Below are 19,937 nucleotides of genomic sequence, written 5' to 3'. Positions count from 1 at the left end.
AAATGGTCATGTTTCTAATTCCCCACAACCTTTATAAGTTTTGATTGTTTAAGGAGTACCAAATTTGCATTATTTTGTTATTTTTTATATTTTCTTGTTAAAAATATATTATTAATTGAAAATTAAAATATAATTGGTGATAATGAAAAACTGTATTATTATAAGTGAAAGAATTATATTAGCCTATATTAAAAGTGAAAGAACCGTAAAGGCTTTAAAGAAATACATTCAAGAAACCGAAAATTTGGAATTTTTGACATATGTCATGAAATATTCTATTTATGGTGAGGTTAATATTTTTAAACAAAAAAGTAAACTACAAGAAAGATCAGATATTATTCATTAAAAATATGTGTCACAATCATGTTAATTGAGAAAAAAAATTTCTTTTTGACCATTGGTTTTAAAATCTGTAGAATGAGGCATATAATTTTAAACTATACAGTTTCTAAAATTGAACACATGAATTCTAAAATTCAATGCTTTAAGCTATTTTAGAACCCTCAATCCTAATTTAAGTATACAGGGAGAGTCGAAAATCATGGGACAATCTTTAAGGGGTAGTAGAGCTCATATTACAAACAATCATTGTATAGGAATATATGACCGGAAGTGACGCATTGAAGCACAAATAGAAAAAAAGTAACACATTAACGGAATCATAAAATGTTCATTAACAGGAAACTTAACAAGTGATTCCGTACAGAAAATGATAAAACAATTGCTGGAAATTTCGTCCAATAGCAGTCACACATGATTGGCAACCTGTATGGCGTGATTGGCTGACCATAGTTGTGGGCAGTAAAGTGGTGCATCTGCTGCATCAGCATAAAACAGCATTTGCGATAAAGATTTTGGCCTTGAAGCGTTATTTTAATAATAGCGAAAAGGCAGACATGCGTCTGATGTATGGTGCTGCTACAAGAACGATTTCCAAGTAGACGCATGTCAAACCACAAAATGTTTGAACGATTACATCAGCAACTTTGTAAAAATGGTTCATTTAACGCCAGTACTAATGGAAGGGATCGAGCAAGAACTCTACACATGGAAGAAGCCATCTTGGACCATGCGAACAAAACACCCGGCACAAGTACAAGAGCTGTAGCATGTCATCTACATGTCAGTCAAAAAACCGTTTGGAGAGTTTTACACGCAGAAGGTTTTCACCCATTCCACATACAGAGAGTCCAAGCTTTGCAGACGTGTGATTATCCTTTGTGCGTGGCTTTCTGTCAATGGTTCTTGCAGCAGAGTGCATTGCTGCCGGCTTTTTCAGCTCATGTATTATTCACAGATGAGGCGTTTTTTACAAACGAAGGCGTTTTCAGTGCTCACAGTTCTCATGTGTGGGTAACAGGAAATCCCCCCGCCACACGCATTCCAACAACGCTTCTCTGTGAACGTTTGGGCGGGTATTGTGAATGATACCCTCATAGGCTCATATTTCCTACCAACCCGAATCAATGACCGCTGTGATCGGATTTTTCTGTAAGTGGTTTTAACAAAATTGCTGCAAGAAGTTCCGACTGGCGTTCGCAAACAAATTTGGTTTCAGCATGATGGTGCGCCAGCACATTTCAGTATAGAAGTCCGCAATTACCTGGATGCTACTTTTTGGGTGATCTGGATTGGGCCCGTCCGATTGCCACCATGATCGCCAGATTTATCGAGTCTTGATTTTTTCCTATGGGGGCATTTGTAAGCTCTCATTTACGAGACTTCAGTTGACTCTATTGAAGAACTCGTTGCTCGACTATCCTGTTCGGCTGCATGCGTACGTGAAATTCCCGGGGTATGGGAATTTGTTCGCCAATCACTCCTCCGACGCTACCAAACTTACATTACTGTCGGTGGCTGCAATATTGAGAATTTTTTGTAGACATTGCTGTAAAAAAAAAATCATTTAGCGGCGACGTTGTAAATAAACAATGTTTTACATTTCATGTGTTATTTTTTGTGTTTGTGCCACAACGCGTCACTTCCGGTCATATATTCCTATACAATAATTGTTTCTTATAGTGAGCTCTACTACCCCTCATAGTTTGTCCCATTATGTTAGACTCACCCTGTGTATAATATGTATTAATGAGACTCTTTGCATATATATCTTTTATATATAAGGAATATATCTTTGCATAAAAGTTTTGAAAAATTGATTAAAATAAACAATATAGATGCACTGAAAATGTAATTTCAAAAAAAAAAAAAAAAAAAAAAAAAAGATGGTGTGAAAATAATTTTTTTGGAATGATATGTTTTGAAATCCTGTTGGAAAAATGTAATATTGTTATGCTCTCATTTCACCTTCTTTAAGAAGCCATGGAATTTCTTTAATACCACAATTATTCATTCTTGTTTGTTTGTTTGTTGTTTCTTATGGCACTTGCCACTGACAAGCCCGCTGTTACGAAGACAGCGATTTAAGCCTGAGGGGGAACGTCTCTTGTTTTTTATAGCAGCGCCAACTAGGGCCAAGAGTACGACTTTGCCACTCACGCATCATTCATTCGCTTGCACAACCCCTTTTTACAGGAGGGCACATTCACACATCTCACAGATAGAACAACAGAAGAACAACCATGCCCAAACCGGGACTCGAACCCGGGACGCCCAGATCACGGGGAAGACGCGCTACCCCTATGCCAGGACGCCGGCTATTCATTCTTAATATTGAGGAACATATATGCAAATTTTTGTTTAATTCTTGTATGGAATTGTATAAGGTTCAAATAAGCTAACATTCATTAATATATAGAGATCTGTGCTATTTATATGTTTTCAGTGAATTATCTTAATATTTTTTTAGCTCATACATTAATTGCAATGTTTAAATGCTTCAATAAGAAAATATACATAATTTTTTTAAAAATTCCTTCATTCTCCATTACTAGTGTACAATCAACCTCTGTATGTTTACAATCCCAAATGTTTTATTAACTTAGCTCTAAAGATATATTTTTTTAAATTGGTCTTTTGAAATACCTAGCATATTCACCTAAAATGGTTTTCCTTTTGTATATGTGGAGATTATTTGTTTCCTTGTATAATTAACTGTCATAAATAAATTCTCCTAAACAGGCAATGCACTTTCTATGAAAGAATTTGTAGAGATATTAAAATTAACCTAATTTGCATTAACATTTTTTATGAAGTATATGTAGATTCTATATTTCAGGATATAATGTAAGACTTCATAAAAAGTTGATTAACCATAACAGTTTGGTAACGAAATGTTTGTAACAGCAAGTTTATATCAAAGTCTAATTGCATGTAACAGTGGCAGGGGGGGGGACAGGCATTTCCAACATAAAAGTAGATTTACATTCGGCCAGTTATAAGATGGCCAATAGGCGTAGAAAAGTTGAAAAATGCTGTTTGGCCCATGCCAAGTACTTCTCCTGACATGATAATAATATGCCACTGTATTGCATTTTTTTTTACTGCACATGCATATGTAGAATATGGCTTTTTTTTGGCATGAAAAAATTGATCACTTGTCATAGATTAATTCCAATATTTTTTTGCTCTTTGTTCTTTCTGATGTGAGGTTTTCCATTTTTCTTTCTATAGTTTTCAAATTTAGATATGTTGACTTTTTTTGCTATGTTTCTTTGTGTAAATATCCATCATTTTAATACGATATACAGAGAAAAAGAAAAATTCAGGGATGCTAAAATGGCAGTTTATAACAAGCATGGAATGCCTGAATCTATCTTCTGAAATTGTGGCAAACATAAATCAGTTTCTTTCTGCACACGTGTTGCCTTACTATCCATCTTATAACTGGCTGAGTGTATTTTTCTTGGATCATCCAAAAATGTTCATTACATTATTTATTGACTATAACTAATTTTTTATAATCATTATTTAGATACTGCAGTATGACATGTGGGATGTGATTCCATCACAAAGGTGGAATTGGAAAGCCTTGAAGCAAAACATTGCCAAGTAATATATCTTTTCTTTGCATTCCCATGATTAGACCTTTCCTTTTATTAAAACTCTAATGTCATAAATAAGCTTAAGGGATTTTCATTTTAAAAATTACATCCATAGATGATAAGTATAGAGATGTTACCAAGAATATATTTTTATGTAAGTATTGTCTTTCTGCAAATTTCTTAATATAAATTCACAGTAAATATAATGATTGAAGAACTTAATATTTCCATTTATAATCACAAGCAATAATGTGTCTGCTGTTTTGTTGAAATAATTATCTTAATTTTTAATGCTTTTAGAACAATTTTATTTTGTGCAGTGAATATTTATCTCTAAAATCCCTGCTTACAACTTCTTTCTGATATGTATTACCAATTGCTATTGGTATAAAAAGCAAGAGTATATAATTGCTTACCATCTCATGCTTCATTATGAAAGAGCAAAATTAATTGCTTGAGTTGCCTTATAATTTGGAAACAGATGTGCATTAAAGGAATTGCACTTGAACAGTTTCAATTGTTTGCTGTTGTTTTGAAAAAAGCATTGATTTTTTTTTTGTCTGAAAGGATTGAAAATGCTTAGTTAGAAACAAAGGATTGTATTACTACATAATTTAAAGTGCAGAATAATTAAGTAATTTAAAATTTTAATAACATAAAAAAATAAGAGACAGAAAAGATTTTTTAAATATAAATATTTTTAGTATAGTGCTAAAGTAATCAAGTTGAAAGGAAAAGGAAATTGAGTTAGTGTGCTTTTGTTTATTTAAAATTGCCATCTCTGAAATATAAAAAATCATGTTTGTAAATGAAGCATCGTCATAAATACTGCACATTAGGGTGGAACGGAAAAACGAACTTTTGATTTTTAATTTGGAATAGCGTGGAAAAGTTGTCTTTTGGTGTAGATAAAATAAATTATAAATATGAGCAATATTAGAGTACGTCTTGAGATGCTGCAAGAGCGTTAAAGTTTCATAAAATTGAAATGTTTGCTACATTTTAAAGTTTTTTTAATGAAATAATCAACTTTTGATCTTTAATTTGTAATAGCGTGGAAAAGATGTCTTTTAATATAGATAAGATAAATAAAATTTATAAAAAATATTAGAGTACATCTTGTAGTGCTACAAGGATGTTAAACTTCCATAAAAACACACTTTTTGCAACTTTTTAAAGATTTTTGTGAGCCTTGATTAGGAAATAAAAAGCTTTAAATAGGCCTTGTAATATGAATAGAAATATAAAAACAATTTTACTCTTGCATTGTTATGGCATCCTGGAAGCTGAGTCATCACTGAAGTCGATGCTATTGAGGGGGAGACGGAGTTAGGTCTGCGTTTGGTGATGAAATCAGAGTTGGTGTCAAGTTCAGTTGAGTTTGAGACTCCGCTCCGTCTGTTGTGTAATGATTAACGTAACTGATTTGTGAATTTATGCGCTGTGTACTTTGTAGTTAGTAAAAATGGCTCAAGTTAAGTTAGTGAAGACAAGACAAATGTCAGAATGTCCTATTTTTAAGAAATTTAGTGATTTGCTTGAAGTTGAACTGCCTACTCACGAATCTGTTATGAAGTGCTATTGTTATATTAGACATAACCTCAAAATTGCTTCAGAGAAGGATCTTTCTGTAAATGAAATATGTGACACTTTAATTTGCAAAATAAAACAAATATGGTAAAGAGCTTCTATTCCCGTTATTTCTAGTAAAAGAATTTTACGAATGATTGAAGCTTATCATGATAAATACAGGAATTTATTAAAGTCTAAAAGCAGAAAAGGTTCAAATAAGTTTGATTCCAGCCTGAGAAAATTTAGAGAAGGAGATAAACGTTTAGTTGATATTGCTCCCTGTAAATATGTAAATTTTAATATTTGCACTTGCATAAAAGAAAACAAAGCAATAGTTATGAAACAAGAGTTTCTAAACGCTGTAACAGGAAAATGATTATAATGTAACATTGATGTAGCTACCACAAGCGCTTTACGGAAGAGAGAAGGAAGAAAAAGTAAACAACTACCGAGAATAGTTAAATTTAATCAAGAACGGGCAAAAAACACTAGTGTGCCAGAAATGGTTATTGAAGAGCTGAAGAACAACTGTGTTCTTTAAAAAAATAACAACAGTAACAAAAGAATAACAACAGAATTTCACAGTGTTCTTTAATAGAATAAAAATTAGAAGAGCAAGATCAACAAATCGAAGAGTTCTCATTAAAGACAATCGTTATACTCAGATAACCGAAAATACAGGATTGTTTTTTGATAGGAGAAAAGACATAACAATTGTTGAAGGAAAGAGAGGTAGTCAGTTGTATAAAAAAGTTATTTCAGAAGTGCATGTTCCACTAATAGAGGAACCAAACTCAAATTTTTGGGCCATGTGCCACCTAAATCTGGCACCGGGAAAGACATAGCAGACAGTATACTGGAATTCCTTAAAGATATAGAACACAACAAACTTGTGAATTTCACTGCTGTTGGATGTGGTGGAACCGTTGTAAACACTGGTTATAATAATAGTGTGTTTCTTTGATGGAAAAGGAAATAGGAAGACCTTTACAATGGTTAATCTGTTTGTTCCATTGTAATGATCTATCATTGCGATATATTTTTTGTCATTTAGATGGTAAAACGAAAAGACCCAATGAAATTAAAGGCGAAATAAGTCAGCAGCTAGAAAACTGTGCTAGTCTTCCTGTGGTTACCTTCTTGCCAATTGAAAATAACCTTCCTCTTCTGGAAGACAAAAATGATTTAAATACAGATCAAAAATATTTATTGGATATGTGTATCGCTGCATCAAGTGGAAATTGCTCACTAGATTTATCTTTAAGAAACCCTGGAAAACTTGCTCATTCCAGGTGTTTGACATTAGCCAATCACTTGCTTCGATTGTATGTGGCAACTGAAAATCCAATTGAAAATCTTAAGACCCTGGCTGAGTACATTGTGAAAGTGTATGTGCCTGTATAGTTTAATATTAACTATCATGTACGTATGGTTCCAAACATCTGTTTAATCTTATCTCATATGCACGCTATCTCTCTGACGATCTCAAGAACGTTATAGACCCGATTATTCAAAGAAATGGGTTCTTTGCGTCCCCAGAAAATATCCTTTTATCCATGCAAAGTGATGAATGTAAAATTCAAAGAGAACTTGGTTTACAACGTGTTTCAAAGCAAGACCAGAAAGTAGAGACATATTTAGGAAGTTCAAAGTTCCAAAGATAAACTTCGATGCAAAGTATTACATGGACATGATCTTATGGTCTAAAAATTTTCACGGTCTGAACCCCCCCCCCCTAGTTAAAACATATTTCCAGTGACTCTCTCAAAGACTTTATACTAAAGACATCTGAAGTTGAACCAAATAATATAGTTGACTCGGTTATTGACTTTCTCCGGCTTCCTTGTCACACGCAAGCTGTGGAAAGAACTGTAAAACTGGTGACCGAATCGGCCCAAAATGTCTGTGGTTCATTCTCAAGAGAAGAATACATAAGAGCAAAAATTGACTCACGTGTGAATATGCCAAAATTTACGGTTTAATGTGGCATTGAAGTAGAAGAAAAGATTTTGAACTGTAGCATTTGTAATCATTAAGGATACAAAAAGTAAGAAATAAAATTTAACATTCAATATTCTTTTATTATTATTATATTTTGTAATTAAGAACTTTTCAAATTGTAGTGCTTATATATGTATTTAAAACCATCTTTTGTAACATCATATTCACGAAAAATTCATAAAATTCTTTTTATCAACCTTTATAATTTTTCAATTTTTTACAAACTTTAAGTTTTTTGTGGCATCTCAAGATGTTATAGTATTGCAACCAAATTAAAAAAAATTTTTTGAACCTAAAAGACACATTTTTTGCTCTATTACAAAACTGAAATCGAAAAAATAATTTAAAAATTTGTCATTTTTTTTTTCTTCAATTTTATTCAAATTTCAAGCTCTTTGCGGCACTTCGAGATGTTGCAATATTGCAACCAAATTTTCTTTTATTCTTTATGAACCTAAAAGGCAACTTTTCCCTTCTATTACCAAACTAAAATCGAAAAAAAATTTTTAAGACCGTTTTCATTCCACTCTACTGCACATGTATTGATATGCACACAGGGATAACATTTTAAAATAAGAGTAAATTAACTCTAATTGCTTTTATCTTCAACCTAATTACTTTTAACAGTTTAGTAACTATATTCAAAATTTAATTACGATCAGACATACTTGTATTCCATTTTGATGTTAAGATTATATTTCAAAAATTGTTTGACAAAAGTCAGTCAATCTAATCACAAAACTTGGGATTGAATTTTTTTTGTTTGTTCTTACGATAATTTCTATTAGTATTTGAAAAAGTAATTAAAAAAATTTATGATTTTAGAGCATCAAATTAATTATAAAAAATGACTGTCATATATGTATTTTAAAAAAATTTAAAAACAAACAAATTACATACATTATTAATATATCAGTGATAAATTGATAATAACTTTAATAAGATAAATAACTATTTTACTCAAAGCCATTTAATTTAGAAAGTTGTGTTACTTAGGAGCACCATTGACCCTAAAAATTTATCATACTGATTTTAATTTTTAATAATTTAAAATTAAGAATGTGATTTGGGCTTGTAACAAGACACTGATAGGAATCTTGACATTAAACAGGATAAAGAATGGTATAAAATGTCTTTTAAAAAATATAAATTATATGGCTTAAGTATTTTATTCATAGAATATGATATTTTAGAAAATATGAAATTTTGTTCAAACCAAAATTATTGATGAATTTGATGCAATTGAATGCTGAAAAATATATGAAATTTAAGATAAACATATTTATATCAAGCAAATAAGTAATCATAAAAATGTAAAACTAAGAGGCAGAATCTTTATATATAAATATACTCATATTATTGTTATATTAATTTACATTAATTAAATATTTAATTTATTTGAATGATACTTTTCTTATATTATAAATTAAAGTTATATTGTTGTATAAATTAAGTAATTTTTATAATCTCTGATACTAATGAAGATGAATGTGTGTGATGGCACTCTGCAAGACAGATCATTTGAGATAGATTGCTAAATTTGATACAGATATACTTTAGAAGGTAGGAAGGAATATGCATCTTTAGAGTTATTTTTTTAAAAAAAGAAATTGTTAGAATTTTAATTAATTAAAATTAAAATTAAGTCAAATTCTAATGTTCATTCTTTATATTTTCTAAAAATATTACTGCACAAAAACTGATTTATAGAGTATTTTAAAAGTAAAATGCCATAGTTAATTTCCTTGAAATTTTGAAATTAAAAGAAAAGTTGTATCGTTTTCTACAATAGATTTCATTTTTGAATGGAAGTTCAAATGGTTTTCATCGTTCTGTCAGATATTTAATCACATAATTTTCTTTCCATTGCTGAAACATAAAGGAGATGATTTCTGTATAATAATTAACTAAAGAAGTAAGAAAGTGAAGTTACTGTTCTGTGAAAGTGAGAAGATGCATTATCCCAATAATTATGTTTTTAATAATACTAATGAAGTTGATGATGACTCTAAGATACTTCATAGAGTGAATGATGATACAACATTGGCTCTATAAGGATGGTTCACACACACAATGAACAGAATAGGTGTAAGGATATTAAAATAACATGGTTTTATATTTGTCACAAATTAATGCATAAAATTTTTTTTCTTGGGTGAATCATGAACATTAAATTTTGCATAAAAATTTAATTTAAAGTAAGTATAATCAATATTTCTGACAAACTGTCTAGTTCCCAAAGATAGTGTATATGGAATAAAATAAACTTTATATATATGTTTTATTATATTAATTAAAATATTTAATATATTACTGTATTTTAAAATTAAATAAATGTATTGTATAAAACATGAAAAATACTTTTGTAATGATATTGCCATTAAAATTTATCCTGTGTTTGTTCAGGGAGTAAGGATGGAAACTGAATTGCAAAATCCAGTTTTGAAAAGGTTTCAAAATTTTAAATCTTTAGTAAGAAAATATATTTCCTGCTCCTCAGTTATTTTGTTATGTAGGTATTTTTGTTTGGCTATAGGTGCTAAAATTCTTGCAATTCTTATAGGTAAGCAAAATTTCTTAGTCTACAAGACTTAGTTTTATTATTAAGAGACTCTCTTCTTATTTAAGGGAACTTAACTGAGGAAGATATTAATAAAAATTGAACTGAAATGCAGTTAAAACAATCTGCATACAAACATACTTTTTGATTTGCTTAAATTCCTTTTATCTTCAGATATGGTTTGAGAAACAGTCTTCTAGTTGCCCCCATGCCTACAGCATCTACAGCTCAGATTCTTGGAAATAATGAATCAATAGAACCCTACACAAGCAATATTTATTCCAGAAGGGTCCTATCAGGGGAATTTCAGGTAATGCATTAATTTAAAATCCAATATTCTAATACCTCTTTCTTTGTGTTATTGTAATCCCAGTTTCAGAGTTGCTGCACTGCTTGGAAATTTTTATGTTCTCTTTCTCTTTCTTTATGGTTTTTATAAACTTCAAACTAAACAAATCAAAAAATTTGCTAATCACATCCCATAACTGCAATTACAATGGGAAAGAAAAAGAAACATTTTGGCATAGCATGAAAATCCAGCTACAGATTATCATTAATATTTTATCAGTAATTCCCAAAAATTGATAAAATGACTGCTCTAAACTTGAACCTTTCTTATAATAAGATTGTCTCATCTCTCTTTCTGGATGAATTAGGCTTCTATTGACAAAATTAATATTTTTAGCTTTTCTTGTATAGTGTAGTTGGTCTGTACAAAAAAAAGTCATATTTGCACACATTTTTAATAATATTCTTAATTTGCTCATTTTAGGTTGTGAACCATCATTTAGTGAATGATTTGACTAAATTAGGTCTTTGGGATCAAAATATGAAGAATAAAATCATAGCTAATCATGGTTCCATACAGGTATCTTAAATAAATTCAAAATTTATTTTAATTATTAATGTGTGTATAGATTTTCTCATGGAATTATTTTAATTCTTTTATATGTTATCATGCAAGTTTTATTTTGATGATCGAATTTTGTCTCTATCCCTCTTTTTTTTTTTTTTTTTTTTACAATAGCAATAGTAAACTCTTATTTTCAGCTTTTAGTATAATTTTTTTCGATTTAAATTTGGCTGAAAAATATGTTTAAATTATTGGAATGAAATTTATTATACTTAGGGCTATATATGATTATAAAATCTCACTATTATTAAATTATTGTGGCATATTCTATAGTAATTTTAATAGAGCCAAAAATTATGTTTAAATTATAAATAATTAAATGTTCTGATTATATACTTATTCACATTCTCATTTAATTCTACTGGAATTTTTTAAGATCAAATCTGGATAAGTTATCAACTATATTTGAAATATGGCATTTTTTTTTATAGAGAGACTTTTATGCTTACCTTACAGTTTGACTTTTCTCAAATACTTACTACTTGGCATTCTATGATATAGAATCAAAATTTCATTAAACTAAATTAATTAATTGATAATTAATTTCTGAAAATATTTGGATACTATATTACAAATGGAAATATACAGCCATAAAAAAATTTCATTACTGTTCACATTAAAGAAGTAGTGGAATATTGATTACAATCCTCCCCTTCAAATATGATAGAATTCTAGTTAAATAAAAGTATGTAAAATGCGTCATCATAATTATAGAGTTGAATTTTAAAAAAAGAATTTATTTAGTTTTGTATTTAATACAGTATTTATTATATGGCTTGCAGATGATTTTAAGTAATTTGGGCTTCATGTGTTATCAGAATGTAATTAGTAATAAAAACAGGTATTATTTATTTTGACCTTTAAATATACAAGAAATAAATGTGCAGTTTTTAATTTTTTTAATCTAGCATTTTGTTACAAAATATATGAATTCCGGTTCATTTATTTCCCTTTCAGAACATTAACAAGATTCCTGATGACCTTAAGAGGTTGTACTGCACTGTATGGGAGATACCTCAGAAAACCATCCTAAAGATGGCGGCTGACAGAGGCGCTTTCATTGATCACAGCCAATCCTTGAATATTCATATAGCCCAGCCAAGTTATGGAAAAATGACTAGCATGCATTTCTATGGGTGGAAGTTGGTAAATAATGGTTATTCAAATACTTTCAAATTTTATGTTTAGGAAAAAAATCTAATTATTAAAAGTTAAATATAATAGAATAACTTAAAAACAGATCAAATGGTGTAAAACATAAAAAAGTTATTAGAAATTTCCACATGTCTATATTAATAATAGCCAATTCACATGGTGCCAGTTATGCAGCAAGCATATTACAGACGGCATTTAATACCTTGCACTTTGATTTTGCTTTCTGTCTTTGAGAGGCTTAGTAGTTACAATATTGAATGGAAGCAATTTATTTTGAATACATTGTGATCATAAATTTTCTACAGTTAAATAACAAAAAAAATTGTAAAATTGAGTATACATAAATTAATTCAATTAACTTGTTGAGGAGACTCAGATGCTTGATAATTACAATATTGAATGGGAGCAATTCATTTTGAATACATTGTGATCATAAATTTTCTACAGTTAATTAACAAAAACAATTGTAATATTAAGTATACATAGATTAATTCAATTAACTTATTGAGGAAACTGTACTGTGCAATAAAATGAATGTCGTGAAAATACCCTGATATAAATAATTTGATTTAATGGTTTTTACTTAGGTATTGAAGTTTTATTATGCTATGCATAGTTGATAATTTTTAAAATTTCACCATAAATTTTAGTCATATGCCTGTAAAAATCTGAAGAATTCAAATCAAGAGATTAAATTATGTGTCTATAATATCATTATGAGGATAATTTTTGCCAAATTGTATTGAGGATTTTGTTTGAAAAATGTACTAATTGAGCCCACTTGGAAAAAGCAGACTTCCATAATCAAATGCTTTTATGTAATGGTTCTTAAGCTATTAAATTTAAATACATTAGAAAGCAAACTTGTAAAAGCAAGAAGATATCAGAAATATCATTTTAAAGTTATTAGAACTAAGTTTCCTGTGTTAATATCATAAAAGTAAACTTTAAACTTCTAATTTTTTATTTTTACATCACCAGGCTAATAAACGAATCGCATTTTGTGCTATTTTTTTCATTAAATTCATATATAATTGCTTTATTTAAAAAAACTGCTTAAAAATAAATAATCTCTTTTAAGAATTGGTTTAGAAAATTATAAAATCTGTTGAAAATATGTATGTTCTCAGTAAAGTAAAGTAAATAATTTATAAAAAAGTAAATAAATATTTGATTAATTTTAAACTTTTGTGTCATACAAATAAAATGTTTATCTTTTCATACAATTGCATCAGTGAATCCAGCCCTCCCACAGAAGCTCATTGACTGAGAATAACTGACCTTTTCATTAATTTTATGATATCAAATGTGGCGAAAGGTTTTAAGTAGTTTAGCATTGCAGGTAAACAGAAGGTTACAGAAGTAATGATTACCTTACTGGTCCTTTTTTTTATTTTTCAAGAACTGTGTTGCTTAGATGTTGAGAATGAATAATCATATAACATAAATAAAAAATGGACAATAAAATAAATTAGCAATAAAAATATCTAAACTCATTCGCTTTTAGATTTTAGAATATTGCTATTTGAAGTATTTTCAGGTAAGATCAAATAAAATTAATTTGACTGAAATTTTTCTATTGAAAAAGGAGGAGAATTGTCATAAAATAAATCTACATTCAAGAGAAAAATAAATTAGTAATTATTTATTAACTAATATTGATTTATAGAGATTTCATTTCATGCAGGGATGAAAAAAAAATTACAAATAAGAAAAACGGCTATTCAGTGTAATATTACAATTATTACATTACTTATACTAAATATGCCATTTTATATTATTTAATCAGATCCAAAATAGTTACCTAGCTGTAAAATTTAGTTTTGCTTAATTGTTTTATCTGTGTTACTATTTGCTTAATTGTTTTACTTTTGCTTAGTTAAATTCTGTTCCAAAATATACTTATTTCTTTGCAAAAAAATATTTACAAATATGTATAACTAAGCATACTTAGAAAAGATAGACTGACATCTTCATACTCAATTCTTCACGAATCTAGTTCAGTTTCACTATGGTTGAACTGTGTTTTTTTAAGTATTTACATTTCAGAAAATTTTTATATGGGTGAAAATATTCATTCATTTACTATTATTTTATTATTATATTCAAAATTAGAAATATTTTTTGAAAATACTTAACTTTAAAGGGAAGAATTAAAATTATAGTGGGAAACATTATAAATATTCATCTAAAGTATTATGCTTTTGATTGGGAGAATATATTTTTTATATCTAACATTATTACTCTTATTTTTTAATGTCTGCTAAGTAATAAAAGTGTATGTTTATTGTGAAGTAAGAAGTAGCATTAACATTTTTTTTTTATTGAATTGCTAGCAATTTTGGGAATAAAATATAACATTCAAACGACTATTTTTTTTAATCAAAGTGAACCAAAAGAAAAAATTCACCCTGCAAAGTTCTATGTAAAAAATGAATTAACTCATAGTTTCAGCAATCTTGAAGAAATTAATCAAAATTAATATACCTTGCATATTAAAAAAATTGCCATGCAATTTTGTATTTGTAACATAAATAAAAAAGATTCATTTTCATATTTTGTTTAAAGAAATCAAATAGCTTTACAGCAGATGCAAATGAATGAAAAAAATTAAATATGGCTGATTATAAGAAATTAATTTTTTTTTTAAAAGAAAAATGACCGAACTTTTTATGAGAAGGTAATACAATGAAATTATGATATAAAGCTATTTCTGATATTTAAGAGTTAAAAAAATAATCGATAGAATAGCTTACTTATCAAACCTATTGCATACTTAAGGATTGAAACACCACTAACTTAGTCACACCAATAACTAAACTACTAACACCACTAACTAAATGTAGCCACCAATTTATTTAATTTTGCATGTAATATATCTAACATCACCAAAAATTAAGCTTTCAGTATTCAGATAAATAGTAGAAAAAATTAGTATACTTCTTTTTGCAGAGATAAAACTTCTAGTTTCTATTGCTATGCATCTATAGTTACAAAGTACATTTATTTGGAAGGAAGGTACAATCCTCAAAACAACACCTCTATTTTCAGGGATATTAGATGTTATAAAGGTTATTTTACTGCAAAATTTCTTTTGCCAGTTTTATATATTTGAACATAATTAAAAAAAAAGATGATTATTGATAAGAAAAAAAAATTGTGCCATTAAATTTCTTGTAAATTAATAGAAAAGTAATCTGTGTATTCATTTCAATCTTAAATTTTCCTTCCAACTATTGAGTAAACCTTTATAAATGAGAGAAAGGAATAAAAAATTATTAACATTAATTTTCAATTAAAACTAATTAAAAATACCTTATTTTGTTGTTAAAATATATTTAAATTTTTTAACCAAAATTAGAAATAAATATGGATTGATAGTTTCTTTAAGTTCTTAAGTTTAGTTTCTTTACTTATGGATTGATAGTTTCTTTAAATTTTTTACTGACAAATAACTAGTTAGAAAAAGCAAAATTTAAGTTATATTGAAGGACTCTTCTACAAATAAAGAATTGGATGGGACCTACCTTCCTTGCTCAAACCACCGTTAGTTCTTAAAAGATAGGTGTTAAGACCCGTTACATTACAAAGTTGAATCAGTTTTATTCCTGCTGTAATTGCTCAGAAAATGTGGAAAGAATATTTCTATTATTCTCATGGAAAATGCACATTGACAGGAATTTGCCAGATTTTTAAACCATGAACTAAAGATTACTGTTTCTGCTTGGAATTAACAAAACTGCTGTTGCTTCTATTTCAGGAAGCTTAAGAGATGTCTTTGCAGTGGTAAAAAATGTCTAATTACACCTGTTCCTCTCCCAAAAATAATTTCCTTATTTTTATTATTAGTTTGGTATACGTAAGCTTGTTTCTCTTTAGGGACTGAAGACTGGAATGTATTACTTACGATGTCAACCTGCAGCCAATGCCATTCAATTTACAGTTGATAAAAATTCACTGACAGAAAATTCTTCAAGGCAAAATGTACAAAGAAATCAAGCAGCTGAAATATTTCCTTCACTAGATAATAATGTCTGCAATAGTTGCAGTGGATAGATTTTTTTAAGAATTTTTTTTCCCCTGGTAAATGAATAATGCATCATAATTTTCAATTTTGTGTAATTTTAAAATGTTTATTTTGATGTCTAAATTTTTAAAGTGAGAATCATATTTTTATTTCGATGTTTTAATAATTATAATTTAATTTATTGTCATGTCATATTTGGAACAAGATGCTATCAATATTCTAAATGATTTCCTTAGTAATATATATATATATATATATATATATATATATATATATATATATATATATATATATATATTCAAAAGTAGCTTCTCAAATACATAAAATAGCATTTCTTCATATTTTTGTTGCATTTTATTTTTATTCGAAAATTCTATAATTCACGTGAACATTTAAAACTATTTCACATGGCTGTATAATTTTTTAATTTTTTTAATATTCGATCAAAAGTTTGATTTACTTGTGGAAAAAATGACCTGAAATAACTTATATTTGAAATATTTTTTAGATAATAAGTATCTTTATGCAAATGAAAATATTCAGCTAGTCGTAATGCTTTCTTTTCCTAATATAAAAAACTGCTCAACATATATAATTTTAAGAACTTTTGTGTAATGAAATTCAATTGTAGATAATCAATGTATATACCATATTTATTTACTGTAAATAAAATCTTTTAAAATCAGCTTGCACACTGTTATTCTTTTCAGTGAAAATTATATTGATTGCCAAGCAAAAGGCAACACCAACACATACAAATTTTTTTTTAAAAAATTAGAAGTTCAGTTGCATTTTCATTTCTAAGCACTGAGATTTCTCATTCATTTAATTCTAAGTAACTAGAGTGGCAAGAATTAATAATTAATTGTTCTAAAATTACTACATATTTTTTAGCTCTTGGTGTTATGCTTAAAAATTAACTGAAAAAAGATGTGAATAATTCATCTGTAACCATTTTGGAATATTCAGCATGAAACGAGCACATTTCCCAGAAATCCAGATTGTTAAAAAAAAGTATCAAAATAGTGATGGAATTTTTTAAAAACTTCCTAATGCATGTATTATGTATAATGGGTTATTATATTTTACCCATTGCATTGCAATGGGTAAAAAATTATTAATTCTTCCTAAAAACTTTCTAATGCATGTATTATGTATAATGGGTTATTATATTTTACCCATTGCATTGCAATGGGTAAAAAATTATTAATTCTTCCTAAAAACTTCCTAATGCATGTATTATGTATAATGGGTTATTATATTTTACCCATTGCAATGCAATGGGTAAAAAATTATTAATTCAGCTTTCTAAAGAGGCTTTCAAAGCTTATGGAGACAATAGATGAAACAAAAGCAATGGAAGTTTTAATTTATATTATATGTTATATTTAATTATTACAAGATTTGAAAAAGATTTATTATTGGTAAAAGTATATCTAAATTCCATTTTTTGTTTTGTTTTTTGTATAAGATAAGTGCTTCTTAAATTACTTCATTTTCTTGTGCAAAGCGGACAAAAAAATGTCTGCATTTAGAATAATGAGAAAAATGAAGGGGGAAAATGCAGCAGGCGTGTTTGCATTACAATTCTTTTTTTTAAAATTTAATTTCAAAATTAAATAAAAGCCTTTTGATTTAAAAGACTGGCAAACTTTCAATTTTCACAAGCTTCATTAAAATTGCTGCACTAGTGATTTCTTTATTTTCACTTTGAAAAAGAGGAGGTTCCCTTATTTTTCAGCTTTCTGATGTTTTTTTCACCCCCCTCATTCTTGTTTTATTTGTATGCCTCATTGAATATTAGAAAAATATTCTCTCTTTAGAATTGTCTCTAAATAGAAACTTCGTCCGAATCACCTCCAATTTTAATTTGAAAACTTTGAATAAGTGTTTTCTGTCTTTTAATAATGATTAAACTTAAATAAAAAAGTATTACACTATATACTTTGTTTACTTCATTTCTCAGACTTTTAATTAAAAATGTGCTTGTCATATTTCAAAATAATCATTTTCTACTTGTAATAATTTAGTTTAATATTAGTGTTTGCTGATAATGAAAAAAATTCTTTTCTTCCAATATGTGAAATCAAGATTAAAACTTCTTGAAGTTTTCATCTCACAGCATGATCAACATCAATGCATGTGAAGAAATTAAAGCAGCTGTATCTCTAGTCAAATTCTGCTATTTTGTTATTGAAAGGCTTTGATGAATTGAATCTCCGAGAGACATTTCCTTTCATTGCATAATTTCCAGAAATTTAAATTTGGCTTATTGCATCAGAGAGAACACTATAAATATTCTTCTGATAAAATAGATCAAGTTCTCTCTGAGGAAATTTGAATTCTGAGGATATACTGAAAACACTATAAACAACCTACTAATGTTGAACTAGTTAAGTTCAGTAATTTCAACATGTCTTTAAGGACATGCTGAATATATTGCTAACATTTACCACTATTTCATCATTTTTTAAATTACACATTTTTTGAGGACATGCTGAAAATATTACAAGTATCATTTGCCTGTTCTGGATCAGTTATGATGTTTAATAATCTTCTATAAGGGTATGCTGAAAGCTTTGTTAATATCTGTGTTGAATTAATTTTTTTCAAAGGAATTAAAAAATTATTTGCTTATAATTATTTTCTAGTTGGGTTCATGAACTAACTATTCCACGTGTAAGAATAAATTGATGTTGTTAATGGCAAGTCATGTAAGTCACAGTATTACAATTTGAAAAAGAATTAGCATGCAACATTTCACAACTATTTGAAGAAGCATATAATTTTTACATTTTTTTATCATTCATATAATGGCTTTTCTAATTAACATTTTGAATTTAAATATGTTAAATTGAAGGATTTGGAACAAATAATCACATTTTAAAGTAATTTCTGAATTTGCTTTTCTTCTTGGTTATATATTTTCTTCTTTTATGCTTGATGAAAATTTGCATCCAAATATATACTGTTATAAAAGATGGAGTGGAGATACTAAATACATCGACTAACAATCTGAAATTCCTTTCTGTTGTAATTCTTGTTATAGCCAGTATATTTTGTGCAAATTATTTTTTCATAAGTTCATATTATGGCTCATTTGTATTTTATCAGTGTTTGAGAGCCTTTCTACAGAAGAAGTTGATGGCTTGTGTTTTCGAATTATTCTCTTTCACATCATTACAAATTTGTAATATGCTCACATTTAGAAGACTTAAGATTTTGTTTGTGTGTGTAATCAACAATATATATTATAAATATTTGTTCATTTGATATTTGCTATATTTTTTATGGCTCATAGGAATATCTTTTACATTTCTGATGTGAGAATTAAAGTCAATTGTGTATATGGTGATTAAGTTTCTATTGTCTGGCAGCATTTTTTTAAAAAAAGTTTTTCATAGTATTTACTTAGCCTTTTTAAAATTTTAGAAACTGTGACCATAAGTCATTTCATCTTCAATCACATTGTTGATTGAACTGCCAGGATTATTTCTTAAAGCCATCAGCTTGTCTTATTTTTTTTTTAACTGTGTTGCAATTTTTGTGCTTCAAAGGAATTCTATATATAATGATATTTATAATCGATGAGATTCATTGTTTGATACATATTAGAACAAGTTAGAATGTAATCTTGGGGGTAATTACTTTTTGTAGAAATGAGGGGGAGTTTCAGAAACATGTGAATTATTTTACAAAACTGGAAAGAAGATTTATGCATGTGCTACAAATATTGTCTATAGCTTATGCACATTTCATTTGTTA

The 19,937-nt window shown here is 28.0% G+C and overlaps 1 protein-coding gene across 4 annotated transcripts in view; it reads left to right on the top strand.

The window, feature by feature from the left end:
- LOC129957128 (ribonucleoside-diphosphate reductase large subunit-like) overlaps positions 1-16,367 on the top strand; it is a 46,513-nt gene extending 30,146 nt beyond the window's left edge. For all 4 annotated transcript variants that reach the window (XM_056069288.1, XM_056069289.1, XM_056069290.1 and 1 more), the window contains 5 exons: positions 3,875-3,951; positions 10,252-10,387; positions 10,850-10,945; positions 11,948-12,136; positions 16,025-16,367. In XM_056069288.1, coding sequence (XP_055925263.1) covers positions 3,875-3,951; positions 10,252-10,387; positions 10,850-10,945; positions 11,948-12,136; positions 16,025-16,201 — 675 coding nt within the window. In that variant the 3' untranslated portion in view covers positions 16,202-16,367. The remainder of the gene's footprint in view (positions 1-3,874; positions 3,952-10,251; positions 10,388-10,849; positions 10,946-11,947; positions 12,137-16,024) is intronic.
- Positions 16,368-19,937: the final 3,570 nt, after the last annotated feature.

Source organism: Argiope bruennichi, chromosome 11 (assembly GCF_947563725.1).
Source record: "Argiope bruennichi chromosome 11, qqArgBrue1.1, whole genome shotgun sequence".
Taxonomy (NCBI): domain Eukaryota; kingdom Metazoa; phylum Arthropoda; class Arachnida; order Araneae; family Araneidae; genus Argiope; species Argiope bruennichi.
This window is presented reverse-complemented; position numbering and strand designations above follow the sequence as displayed.